The sequence below is a fragment of the Puma concolor genome, chromosome A3, assembly GCF_028749965.1.
Source record: "Puma concolor isolate L17-30 chromosome A3, mPumCon1.1.hap2, whole genome shotgun sequence".
NCBI lineage: Eukaryota > Metazoa > Chordata > Mammalia > Carnivora > Felidae > Puma > Puma concolor.
In genome coordinates, this window is record NC_141669.1 from 114657041 (window position 1) to 114676605 (window position 19565).

At 48.6% G+C, this 19565-nt stretch overlaps 1 protein-coding gene across 3 annotated transcripts in view; it reads left to right on the top strand.

Annotated features, from left to right (window-relative positions):
- TM9SF4 (transmembrane 9 superfamily member 4) overlaps positions 1 to 19565 on the top strand; it is a 53656-nt gene that overhangs the window by 24580 nt on the left and 9511 nt on the right. For 2 of the 3 annotated variants that reach the window (XM_025931863.2, XM_086701951.1), the window contains exons 3-13: positions 2915 to 3014; positions 7818 to 7986; positions 8087 to 8216; positions 9361 to 9484; positions 10792 to 10910; positions 11040 to 11151; positions 12515 to 12585; positions 15049 to 15181; positions 16235 to 16316; positions 16412 to 16487; positions 19416 to 19499. In XM_025931863.2, coding sequence (XP_025787648.1) covers positions 2915 to 3014; positions 7818 to 7986; positions 8087 to 8216; positions 9361 to 9484; positions 10792 to 10910; positions 11040 to 11151; positions 12515 to 12585; positions 15049 to 15181; positions 16235 to 16316; positions 16412 to 16487; positions 19416 to 19499 — 1200 coding nt within the window. Of the gene's footprint in view, positions 1 to 2914; positions 3015 to 7817; positions 7987 to 8086; positions 8217 to 9360; positions 9485 to 10791; positions 10911 to 11039; positions 11152 to 12514; positions 12586 to 15048; positions 15182 to 16234; positions 16317 to 16411; positions 16488 to 19415; positions 19500 to 19565 lie in introns of those variants that run through there. The other variant, XM_086701952.1, reaches the window with a different exon arrangement.

Sequence of the window (19565 nt, forward strand, 5' to 3'; positions counted from 1 at the left end):
TCCTCCCTCTCCGCCCCCCCCCCCCCCCGGCCCAGGAACCCTCTGAGGCAGATACTGTATATTTTACAGATTTACCGTATATTTTATAGATAAGGAAACGAAGGCCCAGGGAAGTAAACCAACTTGCCCAAGGTCATATGGAGACAAAGAAGTAGGATTAGTTCTTAACTGCTCCATCTCTTAACTACTGCAGTGCCCTTCCTCTCAGTGCTTTTGTCAAAAGCTGCCTCCAGAGCAAAGCTTGTGGCACAGGGAGGAGAGGGTGGCTCTGGCTTCCAGTCCTGCCAGGCTGGGGATGGAAGAGGGCACACTTTGGGTTGGGGGAGGGAGGGTGGGAGGGAACATAAAGGTGGGGCTCAGTTTCTTTGCAATGTGGATTCTTTTTTGATTATCCAGAAAGAGAGAATGGGAGAAACACAAAATAGCAGGCTGTTCTAATAGACAGTAACTTTTTGGCCATTTTGTCTCAAGCAATTCATGAAACGCTTAATAGATGTCCTCTCTCTCTTAGTTGACATCTAAAAAGCTCTGAAACCCAGTTTTTCTAAGTTCCTTATAGACAAGACTTGGCCTGAAGTGTTTGACTTTATTTATCCCACTTAGTATGAACATTTTTGCATTTCTTTACACAGATAGTCATTAAATATGGGGTACTGCTCCAGACTCAGCTGGAGGGCATTGTCCACCCTGCCCTTTTAAAATAAAAATTTTTGTGGCTCCTGGGTGGCTCAGTCAGGTAGTGGCTCAGGTCATGATCTCGTGGTTCATGGGTTTGAGCCCTGCATCGGGCTCTGTGCTGACAGCTCAGAGAGAGCCTGCTTCTGATTCTGTGCCTCCTTCTCTGTCTGCCCCTTCCCACTCATGCTCTGTCTCTCTCTCTCTCTGTCAAAAATAAACATTAAAATGTTTTTAAAATAAATTCCTAATTTCAAAGCATGAGATTTTTTTTTTAATTTAAAGCCAAGTTTGTTAACATATGGTATAATAATGATTTCAGAAATAGGATTTAGTGATTCATCACTTACTTGCAACACACGAAGCTCATCCCAGCAAGTGTCCTCCTTAATGCCCCTTGCCCATTTAGCCCAACACCCCTCCAACAACCCTCAGTTCGTTCCCTGTATTTTAGAGTCTCTTATGATTTGTCTCCCTCTCTGTTTCTATATTATTTTTGCTTCCCTTCCTTATGTTCATCTGTTTTATATCTTAAATTCCACATATTAGTGAAATTATATTTCTCTTTCTCTGACTGACTTATTTTGCTTAGCATCATACACTCTACTTCCATCCATGTTGTTGCAAATGGCCAGATTTCATTCTTTTTGATTGCCGAGTAATATTCCATTGTATATAGGGGCACCTGGGTGGCACAGTCAGTTAAACGTCTGACTTTGGCTCAGGTCACAATCTCATAGTTTGTGTGTGGGTTCAAGCCCCATCAGGCTCTGTGCTAACAGCTCAGAGCCTGAAGCTTGCTTTGGATTCTGTGTCTCCCTCCCTCTCCCTCCCTCCTGTCTCTGCCCCTCCCCCACTTGTGCTCTGTCTCTCTGTCTCTCTCTCAAAAGTAAATAAACATTAAAAAATTTTTTTAAAAAGTTATATTCCATTGTGTATATGTATATATACACATATATACACCACATCTTTATCAATTCATCTGTCGGTGGACATTTGGGCTCTTTCCATACTTTGGCTATTATTGATAGTGCTGCTGTAAACATAAGGATGCATGTGCCCCTTCAAAACAGCACACCTGTATCCTTTGGATAAATATCTAGTAGTGCAATTGCTGGGTCGTTGGGTAGTTCTATTTTTTCATTTTTTAAGGAACCTCCATATCAAAGCATGAATTTTAAAAAAGGATTGTGGACCTGGATTCTAAAAATTATTTGTCCTTTTATAGATGATGCATGAGGAATGGTTGATAGTTTCTAAATAGCAAAGATAATTTTATTTACACGTAGACTAGAATTTTTTTTTTGCGACATTTTGTTCTGTTTACCTACGGTTTGGTGTTATCTATGACTGTCACTATTTTCAGAGCTATAGTCTGTGTGCATGTTATCAGTTCCTAAACATTCTCCTTCATGGTCTTCTTAAACCTCATTTTTAATGGTTGCATGATATTTAATTGGATGAGTATATTATGGCTTACTGACCATTGTGGGGGCTTATACTTGTTTTCACGTTTTTCCTCTCTTCTGTCATGCAGCAAACATTTAATGAGCATTACTGTGTGCCTGGCTCTGTAGGTCCTTGCCCTCATGAAGCTTAAATCTTAAATTCTAGTGGGGGAAACTGATTTTTTAAAACAGGTAAACAAAATAATTTTGTTGTATCAGACCTGTTACCTGGGAAACTACACATGTTGGAGTACAGCAAATGAAGGAATGCCCTTAGATGAAATAGTTGGGGAGAGACTTCCAGACGAGGGGCCTTAAGCTGGGACCTAAATGTGAGAAGGAGCCAGACAGGCACGGGGTCGGACCAAGAGGAGCAGCGGGTGCAGAGCCTGATGGGCTCGAGGAACTGTAGGCACTGTAACCACGCTGTGGTTATGAGCAAGGAGTGGACCTCTTTGTTCCTAAAGTTTATCCTCGTTTGGAGTTATTCCTTAGGAAAGATGCCCGGAAGTGAAATTATAGGGTCAAAGGACATCAGACTCTCAGTGTATTTGAATTTGGTTATGATTTTAAACAAAATCTGTGATGTAGTCTAAAGCTGATGACACACGAAATCAGAATTGTAGACTTTCTCGTGTGTAGTATGCTACAGTTGCATCTGCTGCACTTAGTTTGCTTATTTGATAACGTTGCAACTATACCAACGATGTGTGGGTACAGGTGGAACTCTTGAAACAGCTGTCTTGGTTTCTGGATGGAGGAACAACAAACAGCCTCTCTTCTCCCACTAGGCTGTGAAGCTCACCAGCTCTCGAACCCAGCTACCTTATGAATACTACTCGCTGCCCTTCTGCCAGCCCAGCAAAATAACCTACAAGGCAGAGAATCTCGGTAAGTTTTTTCTCTCACTGTCAGCCTGTCGCAGATGGGAAGCCAGATCTTTGCGTAATGATGATAGCCGTGAACCCTGACTTTACCGTGTGCTGGACACCATTCTACGTGGTTTACGTACATATCAGCTCATTCAATCCTCGTAACATCCCCGGGGAGGTAGTTGCTGTTTTTATGCCTATTTTACAGGTTAAGTGACTTGCCTCTGGTCATGTTGTTAATGGCTAAGCTGGGCTTGGAGTCCATGTGTTTGGACTTCAGAGTTGCAGGCTACTGCTCAGACTGGCTCTCCCTTGATTTCTAGATACTCCCTTCTGTCTCTCTTGGCTTCTGTAACCTACTCTGCTTTTAATTAAAAGAATGAGTGACTACCTCTGGCCCTAAAGGAAGCAGAAACATCACCATAGTTCTTGCTAAGTGGTTGTGCAAGACTTGCCTCAAATAATGTGTGAAGCACCCAGCGCAGTGTCTGACATATGTGTTCCATAAATAGTAGCCATTTTATTCTAATTCAAATAATTCTTCATTTGGTAGAATTTTAGACTTAAAGCAAAGGACACTCATTCAGAAGCCTCTGTTCCTGACAAAATTATTAGTACTTACTCTGTGCCCATCTTGGTTTTGGAAGGATGCTGTCCCTGACCTCAAGGAACTTAGGAGACTTCCCTCTTTTAGCTGAGGAGGGAGAAAGGAGAGAACTTTCTTGAGCAGGCCTCTGAAAGGGCTGCCTTCTCTGTCAGGGCTACCCATGGCTCAGATGTTTTAGTCAGCTTAACCAGAACCAGGCAGCACCTCCCAGCCCTCAGTCTTGACTCGTACTGTTGCCTCAGGGCTGATTTCCACTGACTGTCTGGGCTGCCCCTCCTGCCTGTCACTTATGCTTCTTTTCTCTTTCCACACCACACCATGCCACGCCCAACCACCTGTCTCTGTCTGAGAAACGTGACCTGCTTTGTCTTCCAGGCCCCTTGCTACCCGGACCCTTGAGAGCAGCTCCTCCCTTCCCATGAGCTGGTGTGGATTCGTTGGCAGCCTGTGGCTCAGCACCTCGGTGTGACACTGGGTGATCTTAACCTCTCTGAGCCTCTGCCATATCTTCTATGAAGCTGGGGGATGTTCCTGCCTCATAGAAATGGAAACCTCTTGGGGCACCTGGGTGGCTCGGTCAGCTGAGCTTCCAACTTCAGCTCAGGTCATGATCTCATGGTCTGTGGGTTCAAGCCCCGTGTCAGGCTCTGTGCTGACAGCTTAGAGCCTGGAGCCTGCTTTAGATTCTGTGTCTCCCTCTCTCTCTCTGCCCCTCCCCCACATACACTGTGTGTGTGTGTGTGTGTGTGTGTGTGTGTGTGTGTGAAATAATGGATAAACATTTAAAATTTTTTTTAAAAAGAAATAGAAACTTCTGTGTACAAAAGTTATCCTGCTGTATTGTATCATTCTGTCTTCAAGGAGTGGCTCCCTTCATGGCCTAGGGGCTCTTAGAGTGGAGGGATCATGCCTTCCATTCCTCTCTCTCCCACTTCTGACCCAGTGTAAGAATCCACAGGAGGATTCAGTCAATGTTAGTGTCCTACCTGAATGGAGCAGAAACCTCCTTCATTATATACCTGTTGGATGGCAAGCCTTGTACTTAGCATTATCATCATCACCACCGTTAGTATTTACAGGGCTCTTCTAGGAGCTGGGCATTGTTCTAGGCCCTTCTCTGCTTTAACTTAGTTAATTCTCACAGCAGCCCTTATGAAGGTAGCTACCCTTACTATCCCCTTAACATAGGTAAGGGAAGTGAGACAAAAGGAGGTAAAGTCATGTGCCCCAGTCATTCACCAATAGGGTTACCCCCATTTCATAGTAGAGGGAACAGCAGCTTCAGGAGTTAAGACTTGCCAATAGGTGGAGAAACTGAGATATTAGCCCAGGTTTTTTTTGTTTGTTTGTTTTTAACTCTAAAGACGATTCTTTCTGTTGTCCTGGCTGCCTTCCCCAGAAAGGTTCATTTGGGCTGTCTGAGGGCTGTGCTCATGGTGATCGCACTGATGGAGGTTCATATCATGGCGTGCGAGGGAGTGTCTGTGGCAGATGCACTGGAGTACAATGTCAGGCTCTCTTAGAGGGTCCACGTTCATAGCTTGTAGCTCATTCAGCCTGGCTGGCTCTCTGCTCCAGCTATTAAAGGTTGAAAGGAATACTTCTGTATTAGAAATGAGCCGTTCCAAACCAGCATGTCCTCTTTCCTGGTTTAAATTTAATTTCTAAATATCAAGAAATGATACCTGCTGGCTTGGTCTGCAGATTGGTTTCTCTCTGTGTATGTCCTTCCTTTTCTCAGGTGAGCTCCTTGTAAACTAAAAAGAAGTGGGCATTAGGGCATGGTGTAGAGGAAGGGGCCCAAGAGCTTAGCACTACCACAGTCCCCTTGAATGATCATGGGCTAGTCACTGTCCCTGTCTGGTTCTAGCATGGCCGTCTGTGAAATGAAGAGTATGACCTGAATCATTTCGACAGTGGACCGTGCACGTGTCTTATTGGCATCCTTGTTCTCCACTGGCCAGTTGCTCCCTGAGTTTAATGGACTCAGCTGCTGTTACTAGGCTTCTAAAAGGGGGAGAAGGGGAGTCCCTCTCCTGAGTGGCCTCGTCCACACTCGTCACGGCTGCTACTTTGCATGGCTGTGTCGTACTCCCTGAGGTGGCACAGCTCGTGCCCTGCCGCACGGTTTACAGGCCAGCAACTCACAGCTTCTATCCACAGCCCTGACCTGGCCTTTGAGCCCTAAATTTGGATATCTCACCTCCTGCTTGACATACCCACCTGACATCTCCAAACTGAAAAAATGCCTTCGGTCTAAATTTGCTCTTCTTCCTGTTTTCCCCCTAGCACTCGGCTGTGAAAACCTCAGTCTACCTGATGTGCACCACTCCTCACTCATCCCTTTTATCAGTCAGCATCAGGTCCCCTAGTTTTGCCTGCTCGGTAGCTCCTGAATCTGTGTACGTGCTTCCAGCCTCAGCATAGCCCTGACCAGCCACCGTCATCGCTTACGTGCATGACTGACTGGCATCGCCCCAACCAGTCCCTTGCCTCTTCTGTGTTTCCTTGACAAAACAGCCAGAGTGATCTTTCTGTCATCAGAATCAGATACTATCTTCCTTCAGCTGTTAGCAACCCTTCACTGGCGTTTCTTGCTCCCTGGATAAAGATCGGACTTCCAGCACAGCCCCCAGGCCCTCAGGTCCAGCTCTGGCCCATCTCTTGAGCTCACCTTAAGTCACTTTCCCACGTGCCCTCTGCACTGCAACCACACAGGTGTCTCAGACTCACCACACTTCTCCCACCCTCAGGAGCTTTTGCATGTACTGTTCCTTCTGTCTAGAATGTTCTTCCTCTGTCTCGTTACATAGTTAACGCCTCTCTTCTTTTAGAGCTCACTTTAAACATCACTTCCTCAGAGAAACTTTCCTAGACCTGCTCCCCCATGTCTAGAGCAAGTTCCTCTTGTTACACGATGTAGTCTCGTTATCCTGATGATTTAACCAAAGTCTGTCTTCCCACTACACTGTAAGATCCATGAGTATGTCTGTTCAACATTGCATCTTCAGGGCCCAGCACGTAACCAATACTAGTTAGGAACAAATGAACAAACGAATGAATGAATGAACAAATGAATGAACAAACAAACAACTGAAGGAATGACTGACTGACTAGGCAGAGAGTGCTGTATCCAAGCAGGTCCATGCTGGGAAGCACGTGTTAGACCAAGTGTTCGTGCAGGAGCTAGTCCTGCCTGTTGGCTTTGGTGGGTCTTCAGCTTGCCCCAGTTTCACAATGTCCCAGAAGAACTGTTAGTAGAGTTCAGAATGAAAGTGCCATCGGTTTTAGTTGACAGTCCCTAACTGCTCAGTGCCTGCTAGCATGACATCCGGAGGCCCCTCTGAAGCAACAGGCATGCACAGGGTGTGCCAGTTCGTTAAGTAAAAACATGTTTTGGCTAAAAAATCTCAGGTGCTGGATTTCAGTCCACTTCCTCTCCCTGCCTGAGCTAGGATCTGAAGACACAGAAATGAATAGGACACATTGTCGGCTCTTAAAAGAACTCAGAGGTCGCAGAAATTTAATATATTAACACATTGTGCAAAGTCACATCATTGACATGGAAAGGTGCAAAGGTGATGCTGATGATAAAAATAGTATTTGTTATCTGCCTGCTCTGTGCCTGGTACTTTATTTTTCATTGTAACCCTGTGAGATGGTTACTATTATAATCCCCATTTTACAGGTAAGGAAATTGAAGTTTGTTGAGATTAAGTAATTTAACCAAGACTGCTAAGATAGTGAGTGGCAGAGCCAAGGTTCAATGGCCAGTCCTGTCTTCGCCACTGTACAAGACTGCCTGTATACAGAGGCAAATCAGGGAAGAGGGTGACGGGCTCAGCCCTGAAGAACTCAGAAAGCACTTCCCAGAGGGTGAAATAGAAACAGCTTGAAGAGTGAGGAGGAATTTCCCAGGAACATGGGGCAAGAAGTAGCACTCTGGGCAAAGGAAGTGACATGAGGCCCAGAGGCATGGAATGACATGGCATATTTGATGTGCCCTGGAGAGTCTGGGGGTGATAGAGCAGAACGGGGGTGGAACGTACAGGTGGGAGTAGGATGGGCAAGCTATCTACAGACAGGGCAGAGCATTGAGTGCCAGGTGCAGAACTGCCAGAGGCCCTGCAAGTCAGCCTGGTGTCCCCGTGGCTCTGCTGGCCTCAGCAACCTCAGGGCTGAAACTCTGAGATCCATCTGTCTCTCTTACGGCAGGAGAGGTGCTGAGAGGGGACCGGATTGTCAACACCCCTTTCCAGGTGCTAATGAACAGCGAAAAGAAGTGTGAAGTTCTGTGTAGCCAGTCCAACAAGCCAGTGACCCTGACCGTGGAACAGAGCCGGCTTGTGGCCGAGCGGATCACGGAAGACTACTATGTCCACCTGTAAGTTGTCCTCTGCTCCCTGCAAGCCTCGCCTTGGTGGATGGGAGGGCACTGGCGGGAGAGGCGGCCCAGAGGGACTGAGCGGGCCTTCGGTTTCCAGCATTGCCGATAACCTGCCTGTGGCCACCCGGCTGGAGCTCTACTCCAACCGCGAAGGCGATGACAAGAAGAAGGAAAAGGATGTGCAGTTTGAGCATGGCTACCGGCTTGGCTTCACGGATGTCAACAAGGTAGGGTGTCTCGGCGGGCTGAAGGGCTGTGGGAGTTTCACCCTTTAAGGCAGGAGCTCTTGGGGCCCCAGGGAAGGATATATTTAGCTAGAGGTTTATCACAAAGGTAGGATGGCCAGGGCAGCTTTCTCTTAGTGCCCCTAGGCATGGCCTGTCAGAGTCCGAGTGCTTTGGGCAAGGCTCTGGCAGATGCTACACAGGAAGTGGAAGGCACAGTCCCTAAAAAGTTAGATTCCACATTTATAAGACTAAAACAAAAGAAAAAACACAGAATTCCATCAGTATGTAGGAAAGAGAGCTTTGTAGTGGTCTAGAGCATGCTGGCTTCCTGGGTTTTGGATCTCACTTCCACCACCTACTAGTTGTTGAGTGACCTTGAGCCTACCTATTTCCTCACTGTGCCCTCGATTCCTTGTCGGTGAAATGTATGTAATGGCCATACCCGCCCTTTGGGGTTGTTATGCAGTGTAAATCAGATAATTTGTGTGTCTGCTTCATAGCACAGCCTCTGAGAAATATGCTGATAATGGCAATGGTTGTAATAGTGATTCTCCTATCTTTCTAATTTTCTAAACGGAACTCCTACCGCGTGGGGAATAAAAGGCAAAACCATTTCTTTTGAGGCAAAATCCCTGTCCTCAAAGGGCTTCTGGTCTCAATTAGGAAGAGGACTGACCATGTAGACCCTGCATCTTAAGTCCTAGTTGCTGCTCACTGATGGTGCTGGCGCCATGACGACTGATGCCAGCGGAGTTCAGAAGAGCTTGTTGTGCGTTCAGGTTGTCATGGAGGAGGTGGGCCTTGAAAACTAGGTAGGCTCGAGCTGAGTGGAGTCGGGTGGTATCCTAGCTGCAGCAGATGTGAGAACACAGCTGCGGAGTGGGGACTGTGCACGGGGCAGGGAGATGTCAGGGGAGACTGCGGGGGAGCTAGATGTCTGAGAAGATGATAGAAGGCCTTGAATGGTGGGCCTAAGCCCCAGGGACCCCTAGAGGGTTTCTGAGTGGGGAGTGCTGTGAGAGCAGTGTTTCTGGCAGGTTGAAATAGCTCGGCATGCTGGACGAGGGGAGGGACCTGCTACCTGGGGTGATTCTCTGGCTATTTCTTGACTGCTGGTATTTTGTTCTCTCCATCGCTGTTTTAGATCTACCTGCACAATCACCTCTCGTTCATCCTTTACTACCACCGGGAGGACCTGGAAGAGGACCAGGAGCACACGTACCGCGTCGTCCGCTTCGAGGTGATTCCCCAGAGCATCAGGCTGGAGGGTGAGTGGGGAGGTGTGACCAGAGGGGCAGGGCTGGATGGGCCTGGGCTTCCACACCCAGGGTCTTCTCACACTCGTTTCTGAGACGGCTGATAGGCCACTGTGTTATATGGGCCCGGCCAAGGTAGGGTCACTGCATTCCCATCAGAAAAGGTGACGAGCAAGGGGAGAGCTGCCATCTGTTGTGTCCTGGCCTGGCACCTTCCCAGTTTACCACCTCCCGGCAACCCCTGGAGGTATGTGGTGATCATAGATGAGGAACCAGAGACTCAGAGAGATTGGTGACCTGGCCAAGAACACACAGCCACTGGGACTTGGCTAGGCCTCTCATAAGAACCAGCCGGCTTACCCTCAGTTGAAGAACAAAGGGGCAGGCAGAGCGGTCGGGCAGCTGGTTTCTGTGCTTCTCTTCCTCTGTGTGAGTGATTGGCGTAGGCTAGAATTGGCCCAGGTCAACAGTTGTGCAGGAATCTGAGAGCCCAACCCTAGCCCTATAGGCCTGATAGGACCTGGTCCAGCTTCTCACCTGTCAGCCTTTGCTCACCATGGGACATACTTGGATTTAGCAGGCCTGGCCTTGGTCCAGGTGGTAGTGGGTTTCTGGCTTTTTTTTTTTCTTTGTTTTTCTTTTTAAGCTATGGAACCTCGTTTTCAGTCATACCCAGAAATCTCATGTAAGACATAGATCCTGTGCTTTCAGAGCACTGTGCTGCTCCTCCTTCTGGTGAGTGTCGTGAGCACAGCTTTACGTTTGCCGTGGGATTTTTTGACATCATCTCTCCCCTCAACTGTTTCCTTGAGTTTAGAGACTCTGTCTCCTTTTCTCCCCATTTTGTTTCTAGCACAGTACTGGGCACGTAGTAGGTTCTTATTATGTGTTAAATTGGTGGACAGATAACAGGATGAACAGATGAGTAAATGAAGAACGAAGCATCTGATCGCAGTACTGAAGTGTTGGGCCTTTGGAGACAGTGAATGAGAAAACATGATAGCATGAATTGGTGGTATTTTTCCTGTTTGGTGAGGGTGACTGAGTGAATACGTGAATGTTTGAATTGAGTGAAGGAAGACATTAAATGAGGGTCTCAGACCCCCTCTTGCACACCCAGCACATGCCTCTCTGCATCCCCAACGGCCCTTAGGAAGGTCAGGGCTCTGGGATGCACAGTTTTACAACCGTCTTGCATTCTGCTCAGACCCTGGGTCCCAGCAGCAGGCCTCTGAGGCCCCCCTCCCAACCCCACAGAACAGTCCATGGGTAGTGTCACTGGCCCCCACAGGAACAGACTGAGTCTCTATCTCTCACAGACATCAAAGCAGACGAGAAGAGTTCTTGCACCCTGCCTGAGGGCACCAGCTCCTCGCCCCAGGAAATTGACCCCACCAAGGAGAATCAGCTGTACTTCACCTACTCTGTACACTGGGAGGTGAGAAGGGGCTGGAGCACATGACAGGGGAGGCGGGTTCTGGTCTGGGCAGGAATTGTCTAACAAGAGACCTGACTCCCAAGTGCTTCTTTTCCATCCTATCTTCCCCCTCCCCCTGCCACCCTCCAGGAAAGTGACATCAAATGGGCCTCTCGCTGGGACACTTACCTGACCATGAGTGATGTGCAAATCCACTGGTTTTCTATCATTAACTCCGTCGTGGTGGTCTTCTTCCTATCAGGTGAGAGATCTGTGGGATGGAAGGTAGAGAGGACAAGAGGGTGAGGGAGGAAGGTCTGAGGCATCACATTACTTAAGGGGGACTTCTAGGGTGTTCCAGGGGCCGAGTGTAGGTCAAAACAGACATCAGGGCTCTGTGCTAGGCATCAGGTGTGCAGAGGTGAAGAAGATTCAGTCTCTACCTTGGAGAGCTCCCTAGGGAGAGACAGATACATCTCTTCGTGCACACCTTCCTTGATTCATTCGACAAGATTTTGTTGTTGCCCATGCTGTGCAGGCACTGTGCCACAGGCCGGGGATGTGGCATTGAGCGGGTCCAGCCCAGTCTCTGCCCCCAAAGAGTCTGTTCTGGTGGTAGGAGAGACAAAAAAGCAAAAACATGGTTGAGACCTGAGGGTGATAAGTGCTGTGGAGCAGATACAGGGTGACCAGACGCCCAGCTGTGGAAGGCTGCTTTAGAGAAACCCTCTCTGAATGAGGAGCCACCATTCAGAGACCCGGGGAAGGACTGGTCCAGCAAGGCCACGGCCCTGCGGTAGGACAGGCTTGGTGAGAGGCTGGCGAGCAGGGGGAGGGTAGTGGGCAGAGGTAGAGTAAAACTGGTCATTTCAGTATCATATGGGAAGTAAAGATAATGCCTGCTGCTCTGTATTTCACACTTACTGAGGGCCAGCTGCTGTGTTAATAAGCACTTTACAAACCTCTCATTCCTTCAGATTCCATGAGCTAAGCCTAAAATGTTAAGTTAGCTTGAGGTCATACAACACGTTCTCTTAACCACTGTCGTGTGCTGCCCAGAGAGGCAAACGAGCTACTGTGGAGGTACAAGTGAGGGGACCTCCAAACCATTTGGTGTGTTGAAAGGCAAAGATGCCTAGAGTGAGTCTTGCAGCGGGGGTGGGAGTCAGGGCAGAGTGGGGCGTTGCAGGCAAAGGGAGCAAGGAATAGCCCCAGTAGAGGCGTGAGGTGAGAGTAGAGGAGGCTGGGAACGGATGACAAAAGGAGCAGACAAGCAGGGCAGAGTAAGAGGTGAGTCTGGGAGGAAGTGAGGCTACAGAAGTCAGTAAGACCAAGCCACAGAGCAGCTGGGTGCTGTTCTCCCTGGTATAAAAAGCACTGTGCTTTGGCTGCCCACGCCTGTCCCCTGCCCTCTTTCCTGCCCCTACCAGGGGAGCAATCCTCCGTGTGCCCTTGTCTGGATAGCTGGGGTAGAGCTCTGCTCAGGAGAGGCAGCTGCATAGCCAGTTCCCACTGGAGGAAGTTCCCAGCCATCACTCAGCAAAACACCAAGCCTAGGAGGGCATGCAGCCCAGGAGACCGTATTGGCAGTACTCACAACTCTTCTCCCCACCCGTTTGTTTCAGGCATCCTGAGCATGATCATCATTCGGACCCTCCGGAAGGACATCGCCAACTATAACAAGGAGGATGACATTGTACGAGGTCTTGGCTGGGGAGGGATGGACTTGGAGAGGGAGGGCAGACTAGCAGTAGGGCCATCAGACTGTGTGTGTGTGTGTGTGTGTGTGTGTGTGTGTGTGTGTGTGTGTGTGTTTCATAGAGTAGTTTGAAAGGGAAAATAAATGTGTGTGTGTGTGTGTGTGTGTGTGTGTGTGTGTGTGTGTGTGTGTTTCATAGAGTAGTTTGAAAGGGAAAATAAATGTTTAATCCCAAAATGATGGGGATAGGCTTTCTGATTTCCAAGCACAAAAGGATTGGGAGAAATCACAGAAAGAAAACTTAATGGATATGACATTAAAAATCTAAAAACTGGGGGCACCTGCCTGGCTCAGTTGGTAGAGCATGCAACTCTTAATCTCAGGGCCGTAAATTCAAGCCTCGCATTTGCTGTGGAGCCTACTTAAAACAAAAAATCTAAAAACTGTTCTGCATGTCAGAATACATACACACACAAAACAGAAAAGTGGGAGACAGTATTTGCAACAAACTTGAAAAAAGATGATACAGTTAAAAGAATTAAAAAGCCCCAGAATTTCTAATGTGAGAAGGAACAAAAAATGTATAGACTATACATGGCTAGTAAACTTGCAAATAACCATTTTTACCTCAGGGATAACCGCCCCCCCCTCCCCCCCCCACAAATACAGAGTCCAACAATAATGAGAAGACAGTGGGGCACTTGGGTGGCTCAGGTGGTTAAGCATCCAACTTCGGCTTGGGTCATTATCTCACAGTTTGTGAGTTCAAGCCTCTCACCGGGCTCTGTGCTCACAGCTCAGAGCCTGGAGTCTATTTCAAATTCTTTGTCTCCCTGTCTCTCTCTTCCCCTCCCCCTACTTGTGCTCGGTTGCTCTCTTTCAAGAATAAACATTTAAAAAAAAAAAAAGTTTGGACCTTCAAATCAGCTCAAGTGTTTTTTAGTATAATACTTACCATTGGCACGGTTGACCTGAGCTAAACACCTTTGCACACCACCCAAGCAAGTATAAATTGGTAGTTTTCTGAAAAGTAACTAATCAGTCTATATACCATAAGCTATAAAATGATTTGCTTGCTTTGACCCAGTAATTCTTCTAGAATTTTCCTAAGGAAAACAAAAACACAAAGGCTTGGTCTAGAAATATTTATTATAGCTATATTTATAACTCGAATAAACTGGATGTAGCCTGATATTCCATAATAATGGATTGGTTATGTTATGGTACAATTACACAATGAAAAATTGTGCAGACATTAAAATAGTAATGCAAGGAATATTTATTGGAAATGATGAAATGCTCATGATCAAACATCAACTGAAAATAACAAAGTACGCAGTAAATACAGTATGATTCCAATTCCATTGTTTAAAAATTATATGTACATATGCACATATACATATATAAAGGGCTAAAGGAAATGTATCAAAACAATGGCATTGTTTTATGTCTTTCTGGGTTTTTAAAAACTTTTGACTGTTTACTTATGAGTTTTATATCTTTTGTGTAGTCTTTCTGGATTTTTAAAAAATTTTCTACTTTTTGTCCATTTGAATATCATGCCATATGCCAAAAAAATATTTTTTCACTTTTTTATTACACAAGAACACATAATTTTTTTAAGTGTATTTTGTGAGTGAGTGAGAGACAGCATGCGCATGTGTGAGCTGAGGAGGGAGGGAGGGAGGGAGAGAGAGAGAGAATGAGAGAGAGAGAGAATGAGAATCCCAAGCAGGCTCTCTACATTATTAGCGCAGAGCCCGATGTGGGGCTCAACTCAATGAACTGTGAGATCATGACCTGAGCCGAAATCGAGTTGGATACTTAACCAACTGAGCCATTCAGGCGCCCCACACATACTACTTTTATAATCAGGTAAAAAAAGCTGGCGGTGGGGGGGTGGGGCACCTGGGTGGCTCAGTCGGTTAAGCATCCGACTTCGGCTCCAGTTATGATCTCACGGTTCATGGGTTCAAGCCCCGCATCAGGCTCGGTGTTAACAGCTCGGAGCCTAAAGCCTGCTTCAGATTCTGTGTCTCCCTCTCTCTCCCTGAAACCCCCACCCCCACCCCCCGCTCACACTCTCTCTCTCAAAAATAAACATTAAAAAACTAAAAAAAAAATTGCTTCTAAATCTCACCACCCAAAACCCCTCAGAGTTAACATTTCATTTTGTTGATGTTTAAATTATTTTTTCATGCCCGAGGCATGTGGAATTTGGAGAGGAGGTTTGCCTTTTATGTAGCTGTCAGCCTCATATTTGTGCCCTCCTTTTCCATGTGACAGTTCTCTGGGAAGCGCTATTTCATTTGCTTACACCCCTGTCAGAGTGGAGGCTGGTTGATACCTGAGGGACCCTCAGCCCTAGTCAGGTGGCATGGGTCCTTGGGGATGGTCCCTGCAGGAGCTGCCTCCTCTGAAGCCCAGGAAGCAGCCTCATTCTCTTACCCTTTCCTGCAGGAAGACACCATGGAAGAGTCTGGGTGGAAGCTGGTTCATGGTGATGTCTTCAGGCCCCCCCAGTACCCCATGATCCTCAGCTCCCTCCTGGGCTCAGGCATTCAGCTCTTCTGTATGATCCTCATAGTCATCTGTGAGTGGGCCTGGTGGGGCTGGGTGTGGGGTCCTGTCACCAGAGGCACACAGGCCTGAGTCTGAGAGAGGAGTGGCTTCCCCCCTGGAGAAGGGGGGCATGTCAGCAACACAGGGCCAGACAGAGTCAGCCATCCCAGTGGGAAGGCTGGGTCCTCTCAGCACCAGGCTCTGGTGGTGTGATGCCCCTCAGAGTTTTCCAGCACTATTGATAGCCTACCACGCCCACTCCATCAGTGAAGCCGCACATCAGCTGTGACATCAGCCTCTCTCTACAGTCAGGCCTTAGTGACTAACACAAGTCAGCAATGGCATTGGGAACAAAATCAGGTCTTTTCTCAGAGAACAGCCAAAAAAACCCTAATATATGGTAATTCTAGATGGTTCTTAAGTCAGTCTGCCTAAATTTTTTTTTTCCATTTTAACTATTTTTTGACGTATAACACTGTGTAAGTTTAAGGTAGACAACACAACAACTTGATATATGTATAGATTGTGAAATGATCACGACAGTACGTTTTGTTAACGTTCATCACCCCACGTAGGTACATAATTTTTTTTCTTTGATGAGAACTTTTAAGATCTAATCTCTCAGCAACTGATCTGCCTAAATTTGTATCTCAGCCTCACGCCTTTAAGCTTTGTAACTTTGGATAAGTCACTTAACCTCTGCGAACGTGTTTTCTCATTGGAGAAATGGATAACCAGCCTCTACCTTGGAGGGCTGATAGGGCAGATTCAGTGAGCTGGCGTTCATAATGCTGTCTGTCAGCTCAGTGCCTGGCTGGTTGCAAGTGCTCTGTGGGCTGGAAGCCACAGTTAAGATGTGTCCAGCCAAGGCCCAGTGCCACTGTGCCCCTCTGCATCGCAGCTGAGACCGGTCTTCCCCTGCAGAGAGGAAGGGAGTATGCTGTCAAGAAGGCCAAGGGAGAAGGGAGCCTCATTTAGCCTCATCTGCCCTGGGCCCTGTGTGCTATCCTGGGATGGGGGCTGGGGCCTGGGACCATGGCCATCAGCCACCCTGACTCTCTCTCTTCCCCCACTCCCTCCACAGTCGTGGCCATGCTCGGGATGCTGTCGCCCTCCAGCCGGGGAGCTCTCATGACCACGGCCTGCTTCCTCTTCATGTTCATGGGGTAGGTGTGTCTGAGCAGGCTCTGGGGCTGGCATAGGCTGCCTGCCCTTCAGCCAGCAAATCCCATTGGTGTGGATCCCTCCCATTTCCCTGCAGGGTGTTTGGTGGATTTTCTGCTGGCCGTCTGTACCGCACTCTAAAAGGCCATCGGTGGAAGAAAGGAGCCTTCTGTGTAAGTATCCTAACCTCCTGCCAGTGTTGGTGTGGAGCCAAGAAGCTTCTTCCTAGGCTCCTCAGCAGTGTAGGCAGTCTGTGGTGGGGGTTAGGACCAGAGGCAGAGCAGCAGAGTGATAGAGTTGGGGCGGGGGCGTACTCACCTGAGGGTCAGGAACACTGGGCTGTCGCCATAGGCACCTTGAGACCTCCAAGGGCCTTTTGCTGCATGTGTAAGAAGAGAGGATTGAATTGAGGTGATTTTTAGCTTACACTGTCTGATGGCTCAAACAAGAGAAGAAATAGAAAATTCAGAATAACAGGATTTGGGCACCAAGCCTAGGTGTCAAAGTTTAAGGCCAGAAACTGACCACCAGGGCTGCTGAGAGAACATCCTGCGCCATGGAGCAAAGACAAGTACCCGCCAGGGGTAAAAGAGGCCTGGCCGTGGTGCTTCCAGCCTATCTTCTGGACTTTGTTGTCTCCATTTCCTCTTCGGGGAGAACAGGTCCTGCCTTCTGTCCTCCTGGTGGTGAGGACAGTTCTTGGCAACAGAAAAGACCATAGAAACCCAGGAGGATGCCTGGGACTTGACCCTACCTCTCAGGGAGCCCTGAGCCCCCTCTCCCAGACAAGTGAGGCCCTCCAGGACCCAGGAACTCCCTGGTGCCAAACTCAGAGAAGCTTGTGGTCCCAGCTTTCTGAAACCCTTCTCTCTCTCTCTCTCTCTCTCTCTCTCTCTCTCTCTCTCTCTCTCTGTCTCTCTCTCTCTCTCTCTCTCTCTCTCTCTGTCTGTCTCTCTCTCTCTCTCTCTCTCTCTGTCTGTCTCTCTCTCTCTCTCTCTCTCTCTCTCTCTCTGTCAAAAGCCCCAGGGGAGCTCTAGCTGCGACACCCCTGGTACAAATTAAGCCCTCCCTGTAGAAGAGCTGTGAAGGGGACTGTTCTAGAAGGATCAAAGAAAGGTCCTAAATTCTTGATGCATTGAGTATTTTTCTCAGGCCACGGTGTGCCAAGAACTGAGGACCTATGGAGGCGTGGAACCCAGCCCCACCTCCCCTGGTGCGGCTCTTCCTCCCACAGCACCCCCAGGACCTCCCTCAGCCAGCCCCACACCAAACCCAGCCTCTCTGCTCCGCACCTGGGCCTTGCGTCTGAGGGCACCATCATTCACCTGGACCCCCAGGCCAGACTGTTGCGTCGCTTCCCAGCCTCCTGCTCCCTCCTGCCCACCTCCTCTCGGGCAACAAGTGTTGAGAGTTTTCCTGCCAGACAGTCTGTGAATTCCCTCCCAGCTCCAGCTCTGGCTCTGGCTCTAGAACTCTTGCCCAAGTTTAGGATATCTTTACCTCTCGCCCGGACCCTTGACTATCTCAGGCGCCCCTGGTGTCCCTGCAAGAGATGACCCTTCCCTGGGGCTCTGCCTCTGCCCACAGGTGAGCATGTGCTACGGCCCACAGCTGTGCAGATACTCATCTGCCCTTCTCCAGCCTGTCTTCCCCTGTGCCCGGCCACACCACCCCCTCTCTCCTCCCACCTCATCCATAAGGTCTAGCTCCAGTGTCACCCTCTAGAAGCCTCCTCCTCCATTCTGACCTCTGTGTCCTCCTTGACACCCCAGAGGATCCTGGGCAGAGCCTCATGCCTACAAATAGTGCCATGGAGCTAGTTCTCCATTTACGGGTCTGTCTGCCTCGCTGGAATCTTCTTCCTGTTCTCACCCCTGGTACCTAGCACAGTGCCCACTCTGTAAATTTTGGCCAGGAGGGCAGATGAATGCCCTGCTGCACAGTGGTATGAAGCAGGAACACGCAACAAGGGAGGAAATGGCATTTGAAGTGGGCCTTGAGGAAGGTTTCAGATGGGCGGAAGCAGCCAGCAGGGTGGTCTGGGGTTCTGGAATCTCCTAGTTCCCAGTCCTGGCTCTGTCCTTTCTCTTTCCCCATCTCCGGTGGTGGATGGTTGCACCTACCCCTCAGAGTTGTTGTGTGGATAGACAAACTGAATGGAAGGCCCTTGGCACGGCATTAGCACTCAGGAGGCAGATACCCTGAGATGTTGATAACTCTGCATAACAGCACAAGGGCAGTGACCCGTTGTGGAGGGCGGGGAAGTGGGGCTATGGGCCTAAGATGAAATTGGCATTGGAGGTTGAGTGCCGGATTGCAGGGGGCCTCAGGCAATGTGGTTAGTGGCCCTCCTGGGTGCTTGGGCGGCCACAGCAGTGAAGAAGGCTCCTGTAGGCCCAGGGCTTTGGTTCCATTTGCCTGGGCCCCAGTCCAAGAGATCTGAGTGGATGGTCTACAACACAGTGGGTCAGGAGCTGGGACTCAGGTTATACTGCTTGTGTTTGAGCCTCTGATCCACCTTAGCTGTGTGGAGTCAGGGTGTGTATTTAACATTGCTGGGCCTCAGTGCCCTCTTCTTTAAAAAGGGTAATGCTAATTCTCCATCGAGGCAGGCATGTAGTGAGGAGTAGGTGAGAGGATGTGTTGTGAGGCCAGCACCCACCACCCCTAAGATTCAAAGCTTATCCACCACTCTAGGCTGTTTGGGTGAGGCCCAGACATAGGTGTTTCATAAAAGTTTTATTCATTCATTCCTAGGGAGTTGCATTCATTGCAACTAGGGAGCTGCCATTCCTGTTCAGCAAATGTGTATTGAGCAGCTACTGTGTTCTAAGGATTGGGAGCAGCTCAGTAGGCAGGGGGAGCTCCTGAGGAGCTTCCAGTCTCGGGGATAGGCAGACATTGACCAGGTAACAATACATATTCACAGACTGGGATGAGGGCAGGGGAAGGGCAGATGAGGGAATGTTTTCTGGAAGGAATGGTCCTTGAGCTGAGTCCTGAGGGACAAGGAGGGTTGAGGGCCTCTAGTCTGGGGACCCCACTGGAACGGGTGGCAGCTCCCTAGTTGCAACCCCCAACTTGGTCTCCCTTGCTTCCAGACGGCAACACTGTACCCTGGTGTGGTTTTTGGCATCTGCTTCGTTTTGAATTGCTTCATCTGGGGAAAGCACTCATCAGGAGCAGTAAGTAAGGGAGGGACGGCTATGCTCGGTCCCACTCCCACAGGTCACTTCCTGCTGTTCCCTTCC